At 44.4% G+C, this 16,671-nt stretch overlaps 1 protein-coding gene across 1 annotated transcript in view; it reads right to left on the bottom strand.

Moving 5' to 3' along the window:
• Positions 1 to 16,671, bottom strand: part of nae1 (nedd8 activating enzyme E1 subunit 1) — a 62,793-nt gene that overhangs the window by 14,488 nt on the left and 31,634 nt on the right. Inside the window, exons 14-15 of the mRNA XM_043706532.2 lie at positions 14,035 to 14,110; positions 1,337 to 1,376 (exon numbers count right to left, since the gene is read on the bottom strand). Coding sequence (XP_043562467.2) covers positions 1,337 to 1,376; positions 14,035 to 14,110 — 116 coding nt within the window. The remainder of the gene's footprint in view (positions 1 to 1,336; positions 1,377 to 14,034; positions 14,111 to 16,671) is intronic.

Genomic DNA, 16,671 nt, shown 5'->3' with positions numbered 1-16,671 from the left:
CCTATAGGTTAGAATAGTCATTTACTGTCACTTGTATTTATGAAAATATAGTGAGAAGTCTATAAGTCACCATAACTCAATGATATTTTAATTATAGAAATAATAAAAAGAAATCATTTAGACGAAGTTAAGACAAAGTTCACTTGTGTTCCCAGGTTTATGAAATGGATAAGGGACTCTGCTACTGCTGAAGCAGCCCCCTGCCACTACAAGGACATCAGACAGGACCCACTACTCTTTCACACAGCAAGACACCTGATCTCAACTGGGCTAAGAATGAAATTCAGTAATGGGATGTCAGATTGGGATGTAACTCAGATGCTAAAATTCAGTCTCCAAATCTTTTCACCTCTCATCTCCTTTAAAGGTGTGGTTTAATTGAATGCAGAACAGGCTCAAGGGGCTGAATAAACTCTTCCTAAAACACCCTTAAAGCCACACACATTTATTAAGCTTTTGGGCAACTATCCTAATGTCTCCTGATATGTCAGTTTCTGTCTAATGTATAATTCTGTGATGAACCTTGGGATGTTTCGCCCTGTTACAGGTGTAACTGTTAAATCCAAGTTGTTTATTTAAAAAGCAGGGCCCTACAACCAGTAAAGGCTGTTTGTTTTAGACAGCAGCAGTGAAGGGGGAACTGGCAGCTACCGATGCACCCTTGTGAAAAATGTGTAGGAAAGTTACACAAACCTAATCACTTGATCTCCTCAATGATGGCAGGTGTTAAAATCATTAGCAGGTCAATACAAAATTAGAATTTGCAGCATCATGGGAACCCTACCCTTTCTGAAATGAGCCCACATGAAATGAATAATCAAAACAAAGGGAAAGGATTTCAGGACTTTTGCAAAAAGCAATGATCAGGAAAAGATGAAATTTGTTTTTTCATCCCAAAATATGGGCATCACTGGCATTAATGTTCATTCTTAAGTACCCTGCAAAGAGAGTGTGGGCCTTCTTAAAGCTCTGATCCATCTTCTCAGCCACATCAGGTAGTAGCAAGGAGTCAGCAACTTTCGGGTGGCACTGGAGTCATACATAAACCAGAGCAGGCAATGATGGCAGCTTTTCTTTCCTAAAGAATGTTAGTGAATCAACTGTATGTTCACAACAATCCCACATCTTTTCATTTCTACATGTTCTAACCAGAATACAAATTTGTAAATTACCAGGATGGGACTTAAACTCATTCTCTGGGTAATGTGTCTAATAACATCACCACCACACTACCCTATTCACTTTGTTGCTTCATGCAGTTTGAGAACATTAAGCTCTTATGTATTGTCAAAATGGCAAAGCACTGCCAACTAGTGGTTGCAGCAAGTTCACTTACAGAAAAGCCAAATGTCTTTCTCAGAGATGGTATCGGGAGGCTGCAGAAGGAACATAATTCATTTTTAATTTGGACATCGCAACACAAAAACAATGAATCAACAGTGGCCATAACAGAAGCTAATCCATGTCCCATTCTCAAATCATGAATAGAGAACGTCCACTGTGATGTAAACTGTGGGATTTCTCTGCATAATTTTTACTGTTAGTTTTTAATGTTAATCCACCAGCAACTGGTGGATTTGGATAATTATTTGGATAGAAATAGCGTGCAAGGTATTGGGAACTGGCAGAAAATCATTTAACAAGCTGGTGCACACATGATGGGCTGAATAGCCACCTCGTATAAAACTAAGAAAAAGAACAGGATAGACCGCATGGCAAAACTTTGAAGAACAATATTGCACAAGGATCAAACTCTGGAAATTTGCAAAGACAAACACTATTGGTTGGAATTGTAACTAAATTCCACAATTAATTGGGTAATAGCCAAGTTGGGTTGTGAGGCTTAACTTGCTTACTGAGGGGTCTTAGTTTGATTGTTACTTGCAATAAAGTTTAAATCATTGTTTCAGTACTTGATTGAGATTGCTTCATGAGTTGGACCAAAGGGTCTGTTTCCATGCTGTACATTTCTATGACTCTAAATAGCCGGACTAGAGGTAACTTGTGGTGATTTACCCAGAACAGATCACATTCTGTGGATTTCAATCTGAAGAGGCACGCTGCACTAAATCTTTGTCATTGTACTTTTTAACAGCAACCGAAAACTGCTTTCAGGTCTCCAGAGTGGAGGAGGGTCTCAGGAAGTTTGTTTTGTGCTTTTTAAAGCAGAGGTGGTGAACAGGAGAAACAAGAGCAGACATTGTTGGAGAAATTCAGCAGGACTGGCTGTACCTGTGAACAGAAAGTAGATTTAACACTGAGTCCAATGTTAACTCTATTTTCTCTCTACAGCCGATGCCAGATTTTACCCAGCATTTTCTGTTTTTGTTTCAGAAACTCAGTGCTCCATTTTATTACGGTGAAGGGGAGCTTTCTGAAAATAAAGCTGTTCAGCATGATGAAGGGTTTTATAAACAAGGAGAAACCTTTCCAATGACCAGAAACCAGAGGACATAGTTTTACTTTAATAGGCAAAAGAATCAGAGTGGCACAAGAACATTAGCCATTATGATTTGACAAAGACTGTGTGAAGTTCAGTGGAAGCACCTTCAACTTCAAATCTAAATTGGATAAATACTTGGAAGAGAAGTTGCAGAGCTATGGACAGAAGTAGCAGGGGCCAGAAAACATCTAGATGGCTATTTTAAGAAGCCAATAAAGGTTTGATAGGAACAGGAATAGGTCCTTTGGTCCAATGAGTCTCCCTCAACATTCAATTAGAACTTGGCTGATCTTCTATTTAAATACTTTTCCTGCACTATTTCAAATCGCTAGCTCAAATTAATAGTCTCTAGAAACTTATCGATTTCTATACTTAACTGGCTTAATGATTGTGCTTCCAAAGCCTTCTGGGTATAGCTTTCCAAAGATTCACCACACTCTGTGAAAACAATTCTCCCTCAGCTCAATCTTAAATGGCTGCCTATTATCCTGAGATTATATTCTCAGCTGTAGACTCACCAGCCAGAAGAACATTATATCTAGATCAGCCTGTTATGTCCCATTAAGAATTTGTAAGTTTCAGTGATAACACTTCTTATTTGCCTAAACTCTACAAAATATAGTTTCTTCAACCTCTCTTCATAAGTAGATCGCACCATTCTAGAGATTAATCCAATGAATATCCATTTGAACTCTGTCTCTGGCAAGTACATCATTCCTTAGAAATGCAAATGTTGTAATGGTAGTGTTCCTACCGCTGAGCCAAAAGGCCTGGGTTCAAGTCCTGCCTGTTCAAGAGGTGCATCATAACATCTCAGAACAGGTTGATCAGCAAATATTTATCCTTCCTTCAACAAGGAGACCAAAACTGTACAACAGTACTCCAGGTGTGATTTCACCAAGATTCTACACAACTGCAACATGAAATCTTCTGTACTCAACCCCCTTTGAAACGAATGACAACATGACATTTGCCTTCCTGATCACTTGCTGCATACAAGCTTTTAGGTAACTCATGGACATGCAGATCCTTTAGGCACCCACACTTCCCAACTTCTCACCATTTAAGAAATATTGTCCCTTTCTGTTGTTCCCCACCAAACCTCACACTTAGTCACATTATGTTTCATTTACCACATTCTAGCCTACTAAACCTACTCAAACCAACCCAGTTTAATGTCATTAATGTCATCAACAAAATTTTAAAATATTACAATTGGCTCCCATATCCAAACCAATTTTGTAGACCATGAACAATTGTGGACAGGCACTGATCTTCTAGTATCCCACTTGTAACAACTTACCATCCTGAGAATCATCTGTTTATTTCTACTCTCTGTACAACAGCCAATTCTCAATTCAGACTAGAATGTTTTCCTCTGTCATGTGCTCTAATTTTATTTGTCATCCTCTTATGGGAGACCTTATCAAAAGCCTTCTAAAAATCTAAATACAGTACATCCATTGGTCTTCCTTTGTTTAAGCTACAAGTAACATCCTCAAACAACTCACGTTTGTCATACATGAATTACTTTGCATTAACGCATGTTGACTCTGCCCAATTTTGCCATTTCTTTAAGTGTCCAGTTGTCAGATGCCTTTATAATAGGTGAAATGTTAGAATCGCTCTCTTACGTCAAGCTAACAGGTCTGTAGCTTTCTTCCTCCCTTCTTAAAGCACAGGGTTACAAAGAATAAAGAAAGTTTACAGCCCAGGTACAGGCCCTTCAGCCCTTCAAGCCTGAGCCGATCCAAATCCACTGTCTAAACCTATCACCCAATTCCTAAGCATCTGTATCCCTTTGCTCCCCACCTATTCATGCACCTGTCCAGACGCATCTTAAATGCATTTAGCAAGCCTGCCTCTACTATCTCTGCTGGCAACACGTTCCAGACACCTACCACCCTCTGTGTAAAGCAGTTTCCGTGTGTATCCCCCTTAAACTTTTTACCTCTCACCTTGAACGAGTGACACCTCGTTATTGAATCCCTCACCCTGGGAAAAAGCTTGTCTCTATCTACCCTGTCTATACCCTTCATGATTTTGTAAACCTCAATCAGGTTCCCCCCTCAATCTCCTTTTTTCTAGTGAAAATAACCCCAACCTACTCAACCTTTCTTCATAGCTAGCACCTTCCATACCAGGCAACATCCTCATAAACCTTCTCTGCACGCTCTCCAAAGCGTACACATCCTTTTGATAATGTAGCAACCAGAACTGTACACAGTATTCTAAATGCGGCCGAACCAGTGTCTTGTACAATTTTAACATGACTTGCCAGCTCTAATACTCAATACCCAGTCCGATGAAGGCAAGCATACTAAATGCCTTCTTGACCACTTTATCCACCTGTGCAGCCACCTTCAGGGTAAAATGGACTTGAACTCCCAGATCTCTTCTGCTCTTCAACTTTTCCCAAGGCTCTTCGGTTTACAGTTTAGGATTATATTCTAATTAGACTTCCCAAAATGCATCACCTCACGTCTGCATGGATTGAACTCCATCTGCCACTTCTCCGCCCAACTCTCCAGTCTATCTACATCCTCCTGTATTTTCTGACAGGCCCTTATGTTTTCTGCTACTCCACCAAACTTCATGTCATCTGCAAACTTACTGATCAGAACAACAATGCCCTCTTCCAAATTATTTATTTATATTACAAACAACAGTGGCCCCAGCACTGATCTCTGTGGAACACCACTAGTCACCTTTCTCCATTTCGAGAAACTCCCTTCAACTACTACTCTGTCTCCTGTTGCTCAACCAGTTCTTTATCCGAGATTAGAGTGGTCTTGGAAAAGCACAGCAGTTCAGGCAGCATCCAAGGAGCAGGAAAATTGACATTTTGGGCAAAAGCCCTTCATCAGGAATACAGGTAGAGTGCCTGCAGGGTGGAAAGATAAATGAAAGGAGGGTGGGGGTGGGGGACAAAGTAGCATAGAGTACAATAGGTGAGTGGGGGAGGGGATGGAGGTGATAGGTCAGTGAGGAGGGTGGAGTGGATAGGTGGAAAGGAAGATAGGCAGGTAGGACAGGTAAAAACAGTGACTGCAGATGCTGGAAACCAGATTCTGGATCAATGGTGCTGGAAGAGCACAGCAGTTCAGGCAGCATCCGAGGAGCTTCAGCAAAATTGACGTTTCGGGCAAAAGCCCTTCATCAGGAATAAAAGACAGAGAGCCTGAAGCGTGGAGAGATAAGCTAGGGGAGGGTGGGGCTGGGGAGAGAGTAGCATAGAGTAAGAGCTTCAGGGCAGAGGAAATGACCTGTGAGTTGCAGTGGGAGAGGGACTCCCTGAGATTCTTATAGAGAGAGGAGGAAAACTTCTTCAAGGCAGGCATCCTTGCAAGAGGATTCGCAGTAGGGTTAAAATCAACAAGGTAAAAACACAGCATCCGCAGTCATAGATCCCATCCGGCCCTGGGGATTTGTCCAACTTAATAACCTCTAGCCTACCCAACACATCTTCCCTCCTTATGTCAACGTGATCCAGAGTAAACAAACGTCTATTTCTAATCTCAACATTCATCATGTCCCTCTCCTCTGTGAACACTGATGCAAAGTAATCATTGAGAATATCACCCATTTTCTCAGGTTCGACACACAACCTTCCTTCCTTATCCTTTAGTGGGCTGACCCTTCTCTCGTTGCCCTTTTGCTTCTCATACAAGCATAATGGTCTTGGGATGCTCCTTAATTCTGCTCGCTAAAGTTATTTCATGACCCCTTTTAGCCCGCTTGATTCCTCGTTTAAGATTGGTCCTACTCTCCCAATATACCTCCAAGGCCCATTCTGTTCTTAGTTGCCTGGACCTTATGTACGCTTCCCTTTTCCTCTTGGCTAGTCGCACGATTTCTCCTGCAAGCAATGGTTCACGAATCTTGCCTTTCCTATCCCTTGTTTTCAAAAGGGACATGCCTATCCTGCACTATCTTCAACCTATTTTTGAAAGCCTCCCCCATATCAAATGTGGACTTCCCTTCAAATAGCTGATCCCAATCCACATTTCCCAGCTCCTGCCTAATTTGGATATAATTGGCCTTGGCCCAGTTTAGTACTCTTCCCTTAGGGCCACTCTCACCTTTGAGGAGAAAGTGAGGTCTGCAGACGCTGGAGATCAAAGCTGAAACTTTATTGCTGGAACAGCACAGCAGGTCAGGCAGCATCTAGGGAACAGAAGATTCGACGTTTCGGGCACATGCCCTTCTTCAGGAATGAGCAGAGAGTGTTCAGCAGGAGAAGATAAAAGGTAGGGAGGAGGGACTTGGAGGAGGGGCGTTGGAAATGTGATAGGTGGAAAGAGGTCAAGGTGAAGGTGATAGGTCGGAGTAGGGTGGAGGCGGAGAGGTCAAGAAGACGACTGCAGGTCAGGAAGGCGGTGCCGGGCTGGAGGGATTCGGCTGAGACAAGGTGGGGGGAGGGGGGATGAAGAAACTGGTGAAGTCCAAGTTCATCCCCTGTGGTTGGTGGGTTCCCAGTCGGAAGATAAGACGCTCCTCCTCCGACCGTCGCGTTGTGGTGGTTTGGCGGTGGATGAGTCCAATGACCTGCATATCCTCGGTGGAGTGGGAGGGGGAGTTGAAATGCTGTGCTACAGGGTGATTGGGTTGGTTCGTCCGGGTGGCCCAGAGGTGCTCTCTGAATCGCTCCGCAAGTAGGCGGCCTGTCTCCCCAATATAGAGGAGGCCACACCGGCTGCAGCGGATGCAGTAGATAATGTGGGTGGAGGTGCAGGAGAATCTGTGGCGGATATGGAAGTTTCCTTTGGGGCCTTGGAGAGAAGTGAGGGGGGAGGTGTGGGCGCAAGTGTTGCACCTCCTGCGGTTGCAAGGGAAGGTGCCGGGAGTGGAGGTTGGGTTGGTGGGGGGTATAGATCTGACAAGGGAGTCGCGGAGGGAGTGGTCTCTACGGAAAGCTGATAGAGGAGGGGAGGGAAATATATCCTTGGTGCTGGGGTCTGTTTGGAGGTGGCGGAAGTGACGGCGGATGATGCGCTGTACATGGAGATTGGTGGGGTGGTAGGTGAGGACCAGTGGGGTTCTGTCCTGGTGGCGGTTGGAGGGGCGGGACACAAGGGCGGAGGAGCGGGAAGTGGAGGAGATGCGGTGGAGGGTATCGTCGATCACGTCGGGGGGGAAATTGCGGTCCTTGAAGAAGGAGGCCGTCTGTGTTGTGCGTATTTTGAACTGGTCCTCCTGGGAGCAGATGCGGCGGAGATGAAGGAATTGGGAGAATGGGATGGCGTTTTTACAGGGGGCGGGGTGGGAGGAGGTGTAGTCCAGGTAGCTGTGGGAGTCGGTCAGTTTGTAGTAGATGTCCGTGTTGATTCGGTCGTCTGAGATAGAAACAGAAAGGTCTAGGAAGGGGAGGGAGGAGTCCGAGACTGTCCAGGTGAATTTGAGGTCGGGGTGGAAGGTGTTAGTGTAGTGGATGAACTGTTCAACCTCCTCGTGGGAGCACGAGGTAGCGCCGATACAGTCATCAATGTAGCGGAGGAAAAGATGGGGGTTAGGGCCAGTGTAGTTGCGGAAGATGGATTGTTCCACATACCCTACGAAGAGGCAGGCATAGCTGGGGCCCATGCGGGTGCCCATGGCTACTCCTTTTGTTTGGAGAAAATGGGAGGATTGGAAAGAAAAGTTGTTCAGGGTGAGGACCAGTTCAGTCAGTCGAAGGAGGGTGTCGGTGGAAGGGTACTGGGTGGTACGGCGGGAAAGGAAGAAGCGGAGTGCTTTGAGTCCTTCGTGATGGGGGATGGAGGTGTACAGGGACTGGATGTCCATGGTGAAGATGAGGCGTTGGGGACCGGGGAAGCGGAAATCCTGGAGGAGGTGGAGGGCGTGGGTGGTGTCACGGACGTAGGTGGGGAGTTCTTGGACCACGGACGTAGGTGGACGTAGGCTGCATCCGCTGCAGCCGGTGTGGCCTCCTCTATATTGGGGAGACAGGCCGCCTACTTGCGGAGCGATTCAGAGAGCACCTCTGGGCCACCCGGACGAACCAACCCAATCACCCTGTAGCACAGCATTTCAACTCCCCCTCCCACTCCACCGAGGATATGCAGGTCATTGGACTCATCCACCGCCAAACCACAACAACGCGACAGTCGGAGGAGGAGCGTCTTATCTTCCGACTGGGAACCCTCCAACCACAGGGGATGAACTTGGACTTCACCAGTTTCTTCATCCCCCCTCCCCCCACCTTGTCTCAGCCGAATCCCTCCAGCCCGGCACCGCCTTCCTGACCTCTCCGCCTCCACCCTACTCCGACCTATCACCTTCACCTTGACCTCTTTCCACCTATCACATTTCCAACGCCCCTCCTCCAAGTCCCTCCTCCCTACCTTTTATCTTCTCCTGCTGAACACTCTCTGCTCATTCCTGAAGAAGGGCATGTGCCCGAAACGTCGAATCTTCTGTTCCCTAGATGCTGCCTGACCTGCTGTGCTGTTCCAGCAATAAAGTTTCAGCACTCTCACCTTTGACTACAAATATTCTAAAACGTACAGAATTGTGGTCATTGTTCTCAAAGAAATCACCCACTGCAACTGAAAAGGATATGGAAGATATAGACTGGAGAGAAATAGGTGGTTATATCTTGCAAAATGTCCATATTACAGAGAAGGAAGTGCTGGATGTCTTGAAATGGATAAAGGTGGATAAATCCCCAGGACCTGATAAGGTGTATCCTAGAACTCTGTGGGAAGCTAGAGAAGTGATTGCTGGGCCTCTTGCTGAGATATTTGTATCATCGATAGTCACAGGTGAGATGCCGGAAGACTGAAGGTTGGCTAACGTGGTGCCACTGTTTAAGAAGGGCAGTAAGGACAAGCCAGGGAACTATAGACCAGTGAACCTGACGTCGGTGGTGGGCAAGTCGTTGGAGGGAATCCTGAGGGACAGGATGTGCATGTATTTGGAAAGGCAAGGATTGATTAGGGATAGTCAACATGGCTTTGTACATGGAAAATCATGACTCACAAACTTGATTGAGTTTTTTGAGGAAGTAACAAAGAGAATTGATGAGGGCAGAGTGGTAGATGTGATCTATATGGCATTCGACAAGGCTCCCCATGGGAGACTGGTTAGCAAGGTTAGATCTCATGGAAGACAGGGAGAACTAGCCATTCGGATACAGAACTGGCTCAAAGGTAGAAGACAGAGGGTGGTGGTGGAGGGTTGTTTTTCAGACTGGAGGCCTGTGACCAGTGGAGTGCCACAAGGATCAGTGCTGGGTCCACTACTTTTTATCATTTATATAAATGATTTGGATGTGAGCGTAAGAGGTACAGTTAGTAAATTTGCAGATGAAACCGAAATTGGAGGTGTAGTGAACAGCGAATAGGGTGACCAGATGGGCCAATGGGCTGAGAAGTGGCAGATGGGTTTTAATGCAGATAAATGCAAGGTGCTGCATTTTGGGAAAGCAAATCTTAGCAGGACTTATACACTGAATGGTAAGGTCCTAGGGAGTGTTGCTGAACAAAGAGACCTTGGAGTGCAGATTCATAGCTCCTTGAAAGTGGAGTCGCAGGTAGATAGGATAGTGAAGAAGGCGTTTAGTATGCTTTCCTTTATTGGTCAGAGAACTGAGTACAGGAGTTGGGAGGTCATGTTGCGGCTGTACAGGACATTGGTTAGGCCACTGTTGGAATATTGCGTGCAATTCTGGTCTCCTTCCTATTGGAAAGATGTTGTGAAACTTGAAAGGGTTCAGAAAAGATTTACAAGGATGTTGAAAGGGTTGGAGGATCTGAGCTATAGTGAGAGGCTGAACAGTTCGGGGCTGTTTTCCCTGGAGCGTTGGAGGCTGAGGGGTGACCTTATAGAGGTTTACAAAATAATGAAGGGCATGGATAGGGTAAATAGGCAAAGTCTTTTCCCTGGGGTGGGGGAGTCCAGAATTAGAGGGCATAGGTTTAGGGTGATAGGGGAAAGATATAAAAGAGACCTACGGGGCAACTGTTTCACACAGAGGGTGGTATGTGTATGGAATGAGCTGCCAGAGGATGTGGTGGAGACTGGTATAATTGCAACATTTAAGAGGCACTTGGATGTGTATATGAATAGGAAGGGTTCGGAGGGATATGGGCCGGGTGCTGGCAGGTGGGACTAGGTTGGGTTGGGATATCTGGTTGGCATGGAAGGGTCTGTTTCCATGCTGTACATCTCTATGATACTACCACCTGGCCTGACTCATTCCCCAACACCAGGTCCAATATGGCCCCTTCCCTCATCGGACTATTGACATACTGCTCTAGAAAACTTCCTGGACACTACTTACAAATTCTGCCCCATCCAGACCTCTGACATTAAGTGTATCCCAGTCAATATTGGGAAAGTTAAAACCTCCCATCACCCCACCCTGTTGCCTCTACATTTTTCCATAATCTGTTTACCTATTTGTTCTTTTACCTCACACTCACAGTTGGGAGGCCTGTAATACAGCCCCAATAATGTAACTGCACCCTTCTTATTTCTTAGCTCTCCCCATAATGCCTCCTGCTCAAGCCCCCCATAGCATCTTCCTTTATCATGGGCCGTGATATTATCCCTGATCAGCAATGCGACTCCTTCCCCCCCTTTTACTTCCCTCCCTGTCCTGTCTGAAGTGTCTATATCCTGGAACATTTAGTTGCCAATCATGTCCTTCCTTCAACCAAGTCTCTGTGATTGCAATAACGTCATACTCCCAGGCACCAATCCAAGCCCTAAGTTCATCTACCTTATCCACTACACTCCTTGCATTAAAGTATATGCAATTCAGGCTGCCAGTTCTTTTGCGTTCATCTGCTCTTGGCCTACTCTTCCCCTTGGTAATGCAAACTTCATGATCCTTACAGTCTCTAGTTTCCATCTCGCTGCCTACTTGTCTTCTCTTCTGGTTCCCAGCCCCCTGCCACATTAGTTTAAACCCACCCCAACAGCAGTAGCAAAACTCCCCGAAAGACATCAGTTCCATTCTGGTTCAGGCATAGACCATCCAATTTGTAGTAGTCCCACCTTCCCCAAAGCCGGTCCCAATGTCCCACAAATCTGAACCCCTCCCTCCTAACCATCCCTCAAGCCACGTGTTCATCCTGCCTATTCTTTCATTTCTACTCTGGCTACCACATGGCACTGGTAGCAATCCAGAGATCACTACTTTTGAGGTCCTTCTCTTCAACTTCTCTCCTAGCTCCCTGAATTCAGCTTTCAGGACCTCATCTCATTTTTCTACTTATATAATTAGTGCCTAAATGCACCACAACAATTGGCTTTTCACCCTCCCCTTTCAGAATGGTCTGCAGCCGATCGGTGACATCCCTGACCCGAGCACCTGGGAGGCAACATACCACCCGGGAGTCCCGTTTTCAGCCACAGAACCACCTATCTACTGCCCTCACAATAGAATCCCCTATGACTATGGCCCTACGAGTCTTGGCTGGTTACAATTATAGGCTGTAACAACCTTTCTAGAATCTGGAGTTAGAAAAGGTAATCACCGATACATCCACTAATCCAATTGTTGTTTTCTTCAACATTTTGGGATGAAATTTATTTGCTACAAGGGATGTATCAACCCTTAATTCAGCTAAATTTTCAAGTCCACCCTCTTTACTAAATCTAATTTTTATTGGTTCCCCAATTATACAAGTCTCTAAGTTGCTTAGTTTTTCTGGAGATTTTCAGTGAAAACAGATGAAAGGTAACTGCTTAGTTTCTCTTCCATTTCCATTCTTTTTTCCAAATTCTCAGTTCCCATTTGTAATGGGCCTCCATTTCTCCTTGTTAACCTTTTTCTCTTTCCTATATCAATAAATGCAGACAGCAAAAGCCTGTGTACCTCATTCCTTACATTCATTTTCCTGTCTCCATTTCCTTACTGGTTCCTTGGTCCTCCTTTGCCAATCCTAAATCACTCCCAGTTCACAGGCTTGCCACTTTTTCCAGCATTCATGCAAGCTACTTCCTTTGATCTAATGCAACCTTTAACTTATTTTATTGACCACGGGTTAATTGGCCTTCCCCACTGAGTAACACATTTGTCACATTTCTTTTACCTGTCTACCATTAAATCCTTCTGCATTTTCCCTATCCACCATAGCCAACTTGCCCCCTCATACCCTCAGTTTCCTTTGCACAGACTTAAGGCCTTAGTTTCAGAATGTCAAAATCAAACTTAAGACATTTACACTACTATGTTATGGCTACCATTTCCCAAAGGTTCCTTTACAACAAAGTTATTAATTAGCCTTTCCCATTACACAACACTCAATCCAAAAACAGCTCAATTCCAGGTTGAAATAAAAACAAATTGCTGGCGGTACTCAGCAGGGTCTGGTCTGATAATTGGCCTAGGAGTAGGTCAGAACAGGCGACTGTACTAAAAGCAACCATAGTCATAAGAGATCGGAGTATGGGGTGGATATAAAAACATGGAAGGATAGAGTCAGGCTGTAGAGTTATTGAACTTGATGTTGAGTCCCAGAGACTCCAGGTACCCAAGAGGAAAATGAGATGCTGTTCTTCAAGCTTGCACTGAGACTCGCTGGAACATTGTAGCAGGCTTACGACAGAGATTTTGATATGGGAACATGGTCTGTTGAAGTGGCAGGCAACTGGAAGTCCAGCTCACTTTTGAGGACAGAATGCCAGTGTTCTGCAAAGTGGTCACTCAGTCTGCATTTCATCTCCCCAGTGTAGAGGAGACCAAACTGAACAATGAAATACAGTGAACTAGACTGAATGAAGTACAAGTACATTGCTGCTTCACCTAGAAGGTGTGTCTGGGACTTTAGATAGTAAGGAAGGTAGTGCTAAAGAGGGAGGTATTACACTTTCTGTGATTGAATAGGAAGATGCCATAGGGATAGGAGGTGGTGTTGGCAGTGGAGGAGGCATGGACTAGAGGGAACGGTCCCTGCGGAATGCTTACAGGGAAGGGAACATGGGTCTTGTCATAGCATCCTATTGAAGGTGACAGGATTCTCACCTACTCCTGGGCCTTCTACCATATTAAATGGGTTACTCTCAGTACCGCTTACCTAACAGACTTCATCTTTTGCATAAATACCACTTTCGCCAAGCCGCTAACAGTTCTGATGACTCAAAATATCAACTCTGCTTTCTTCCCACAGATGCTGCCAGACCAGAGTTTTGCCAGCATTTTCTGCTTTTGTTTCAGATTTACAACATCTGCGATTCTTTGTTTTGTTTCAATTCCTGGTACCTTGCTTGATTCCATAATTCTTGAAAAGGTAGAGGAATGAGCCACATAAACACAAAAGCAAAACACTGCAGATGAAAATCTAAAAATAATATAAATCTATATATAAAGAATATGAAAGTTGGGTTACAATGTCAGGGTACTGTCTTTTTGGATCAGACATTAAACTGAGGCCTGATAGGAACTTGTGCAGGTGGATATAGAATATTCAGTTATTACTGGGAGGAGACATCAGGATTTTCCCTCCTGCCTGCCCAACAGGATCATAATCAGATTAGGTGATCATTCATCACATTTAGTTTTGATGGGCTTGGTAACTTCTATAAAGCAATTCATTAGTAAAAATGCAATAAGGAAAGAGTCGAATACTACGTAACTTTACCCTGCCAATAGATTCCAGTATTTCAGTGACATAGTCACCTATAACAGATGCATCTTCTTTTGCCTTTTCACGATATCTGTGAGAAAAAAAGAAGCAGAATCAAGTACACAAACATAACACAGAAACAAGAACTGTCAGCTATTTCAAACTAGACACCAAATGAAATGATGTAAAGGGTGGAGATGGTCACCAGACCTGTGATCCAGTGTAGTACGGAGCAAGTACCACCTTGCTTGAGATTCCATCTTTCCAAAAAGCTGACAAAGCGAGATTTTTCCGTTCATGTTGCTATGAGGAGCTGTGACAAGCAGATGGCACTCTAAGGGCAAGGCGCTCTCTGTAATCTGATCTTGTGATCATGACTGATTTCTAAAAGAAAATTCCAGCTGAGGCCTGATGAAAGGTCTGAACTGAAATACTAACACACTTTCAAGATTTACAGCAGTATCTGATTCTATCAAAATCTGGTATTGATTCTTATTGTGAGAGAGATGGGGCCTATTGGAACGAGAGCTTTAATCCTATTTAAAGTCCTATTTAATAATCGTATTTAAAGTTCTGTTTGAATGGAAATATCACACCAGAACCAGAAAGTCAGGTGTTAGTTGGGTATTAAAAAGGTATTTACAACATAGAATCAGGCCACCCGGACTGACAGGCTCAGTTTCGAAGTTGTGTGCCGTATGTACGCTTCCCCGCCTTGGCAGTGAAATAGGGATAAGACCGAGGACATCTCGGAGAAAACTGAAGGCTTGGATACAAAGAAGCAGAACGCAGTGGATGACATTGTGGCATCTCCTTGGTGAAGCCTGAGACAGACTTTTTACAAAATTTGTTCAGGCGATTTGGGTGTCATTGGCTCGACTAGCTTTCGTTGTTCACCCTTAATTGCCCAGAGTACAGTTAACAATCAAACACTGTGGGTCTGAAGTCACATGTAAACCAAACCAGCTAAGGACAACAGATTTCCTTTCCTAAAGGACATTAATGAACCAGATGGGCTTTTAAAACAAAGTCGGTGGAGTAGTGGACAGTGTAGAAGAATGTACAGGTTGCAGAGGGACTTGGATAAACTGCAGAATTGGGCCGAGAGGTGGCAAATGGAGTTCAATGCAGCTAAATGTGAGGTGGTGCACTTTGGGAAGAATAACAGGAAGGCAGAGTACTGGGTCAATGGAAAAATTCTTGGTAGTGTGGATGTGCAGAGGGATCTTGGAGTCCATGTACATAGATCCCTGAAAGCTGCCAGCCAGATTGATAGTGCTGTTAAGCAGGCATACGGTGTGTTAGGTTTTATCGGTAGAGGGATTGAGTTCCAGAGCCGTAATGTCATGCTGCAACTATACAAAATGCTAGTGTGGCCGCACTTGGAATATTGTGTACAGTTCTGGTCGCCTCATTACAGGAAGGATGTGGAAGCATTGGAAAAAGGTGGAGAAGAGATTTACCACGATGTTGCCTAGTCTGAAGGGAAGGTCTTATGAGGAAAGGCCGAGAGACTTGGGTCTGTTGTCGTTGGAAAGACGAAGGCTAAGAAGGGATTTGATAAGATAGACAAGATAATCCGAGGATTAGATAGGGTAGACAGTGAAAGTCTTCTTTCTGGGATGATGATGTCAGCGTGTACGAGGGGGCATAACTACAAATTGAGGGGCAATAGATTTAAGTCAGATGTCAGAGGCAGGTTCTTTACTCAGAGAGTGGTAAGGGTGTGGAATGCCCTACCTGCTAATGTAGTTAACTCAGCCACATTAGGGAGATTTAGACAATCCTTGGATAAGCACATGGATGATGATGGGATAGTGTCGGGTGATGAGCTTAGATTAGTTCACAAGTCGGTGCAACATCGAGGGCTGAAGGGCCTGTTCTGCACTGTATTGTTCTATGTTCTATGACAGTTGCTATTTGGCCAGGTCTCTCACATTGAATTCAGATTTCACCACCTGCCAAGTGGGCATTCAAACCCATGTCCCCACAGCATTAGCTTGGGGCTCTAGATTGCTGGTCCAACGAAGTGACTACTACGTCACTGCCTCCCCTATGTAGTATAGGGACTTTCACACAATCCCCTCAGTCCTGAAACTAGAATCTAACCCATTTTTACACTGATGAATTTTCTCTCAGTTATAAGTGATTCTACATGAAAGAAGTTGAGAAAAACAAGTTTAAATTCCTACAAATCATGACCACAGCAAGAACGTTTCTACTGATTGTACAGTCTCTTAGAAAGACCATATGGAAGGCTAGTGTGACAAGTTGAAAATCCCTAGACTAGATGCAACTCTTGCAATATGCCCATAATAAAAATAATAATTTGCATTTATACAGTCCTGTTCATACCTTCAAGATGTCCCAAAATATTGGGTCAACAATGGCATACTTTTGAAGTTCACTCACGTATGTCAAGGAAGAAAGTTAGCAGCTAAACTTCATACAGCAAAATCCCACAAACCACAGTGCAATAAAATCAGATCGTATACTTTAGTGATTGTGTTTGTGGAATAAATAACGGTTAGAAGACCAGCTACTCTTTTCTCTGAAGGGTAACTACAGCTTATACAGCAATGTGATCATAATGAAACGATCCAATGTGCTTTACAGAGCATTATAAAACAAAGTGTAACATTGAGACACTGG

This window comes from Chiloscyllium plagiosum, unplaced genomic scaffold (assembly GCF_037043375.1).
Source record: "Chiloscyllium plagiosum isolate Xiang-an unplaced genomic scaffold, Cpla_swu_hap1 HiC_scaffold_17, whole genome shotgun sequence".
Lineage (NCBI taxonomy): Eukaryota > Metazoa > Chordata > Chondrichthyes > Orectolobiformes > Hemiscylliidae > Chiloscyllium > Chiloscyllium plagiosum.
The sequence above is the reverse complement of the archived record's forward strand: the minus strand, read 5'-3'. Positions and strand labels throughout refer to the sequence as shown.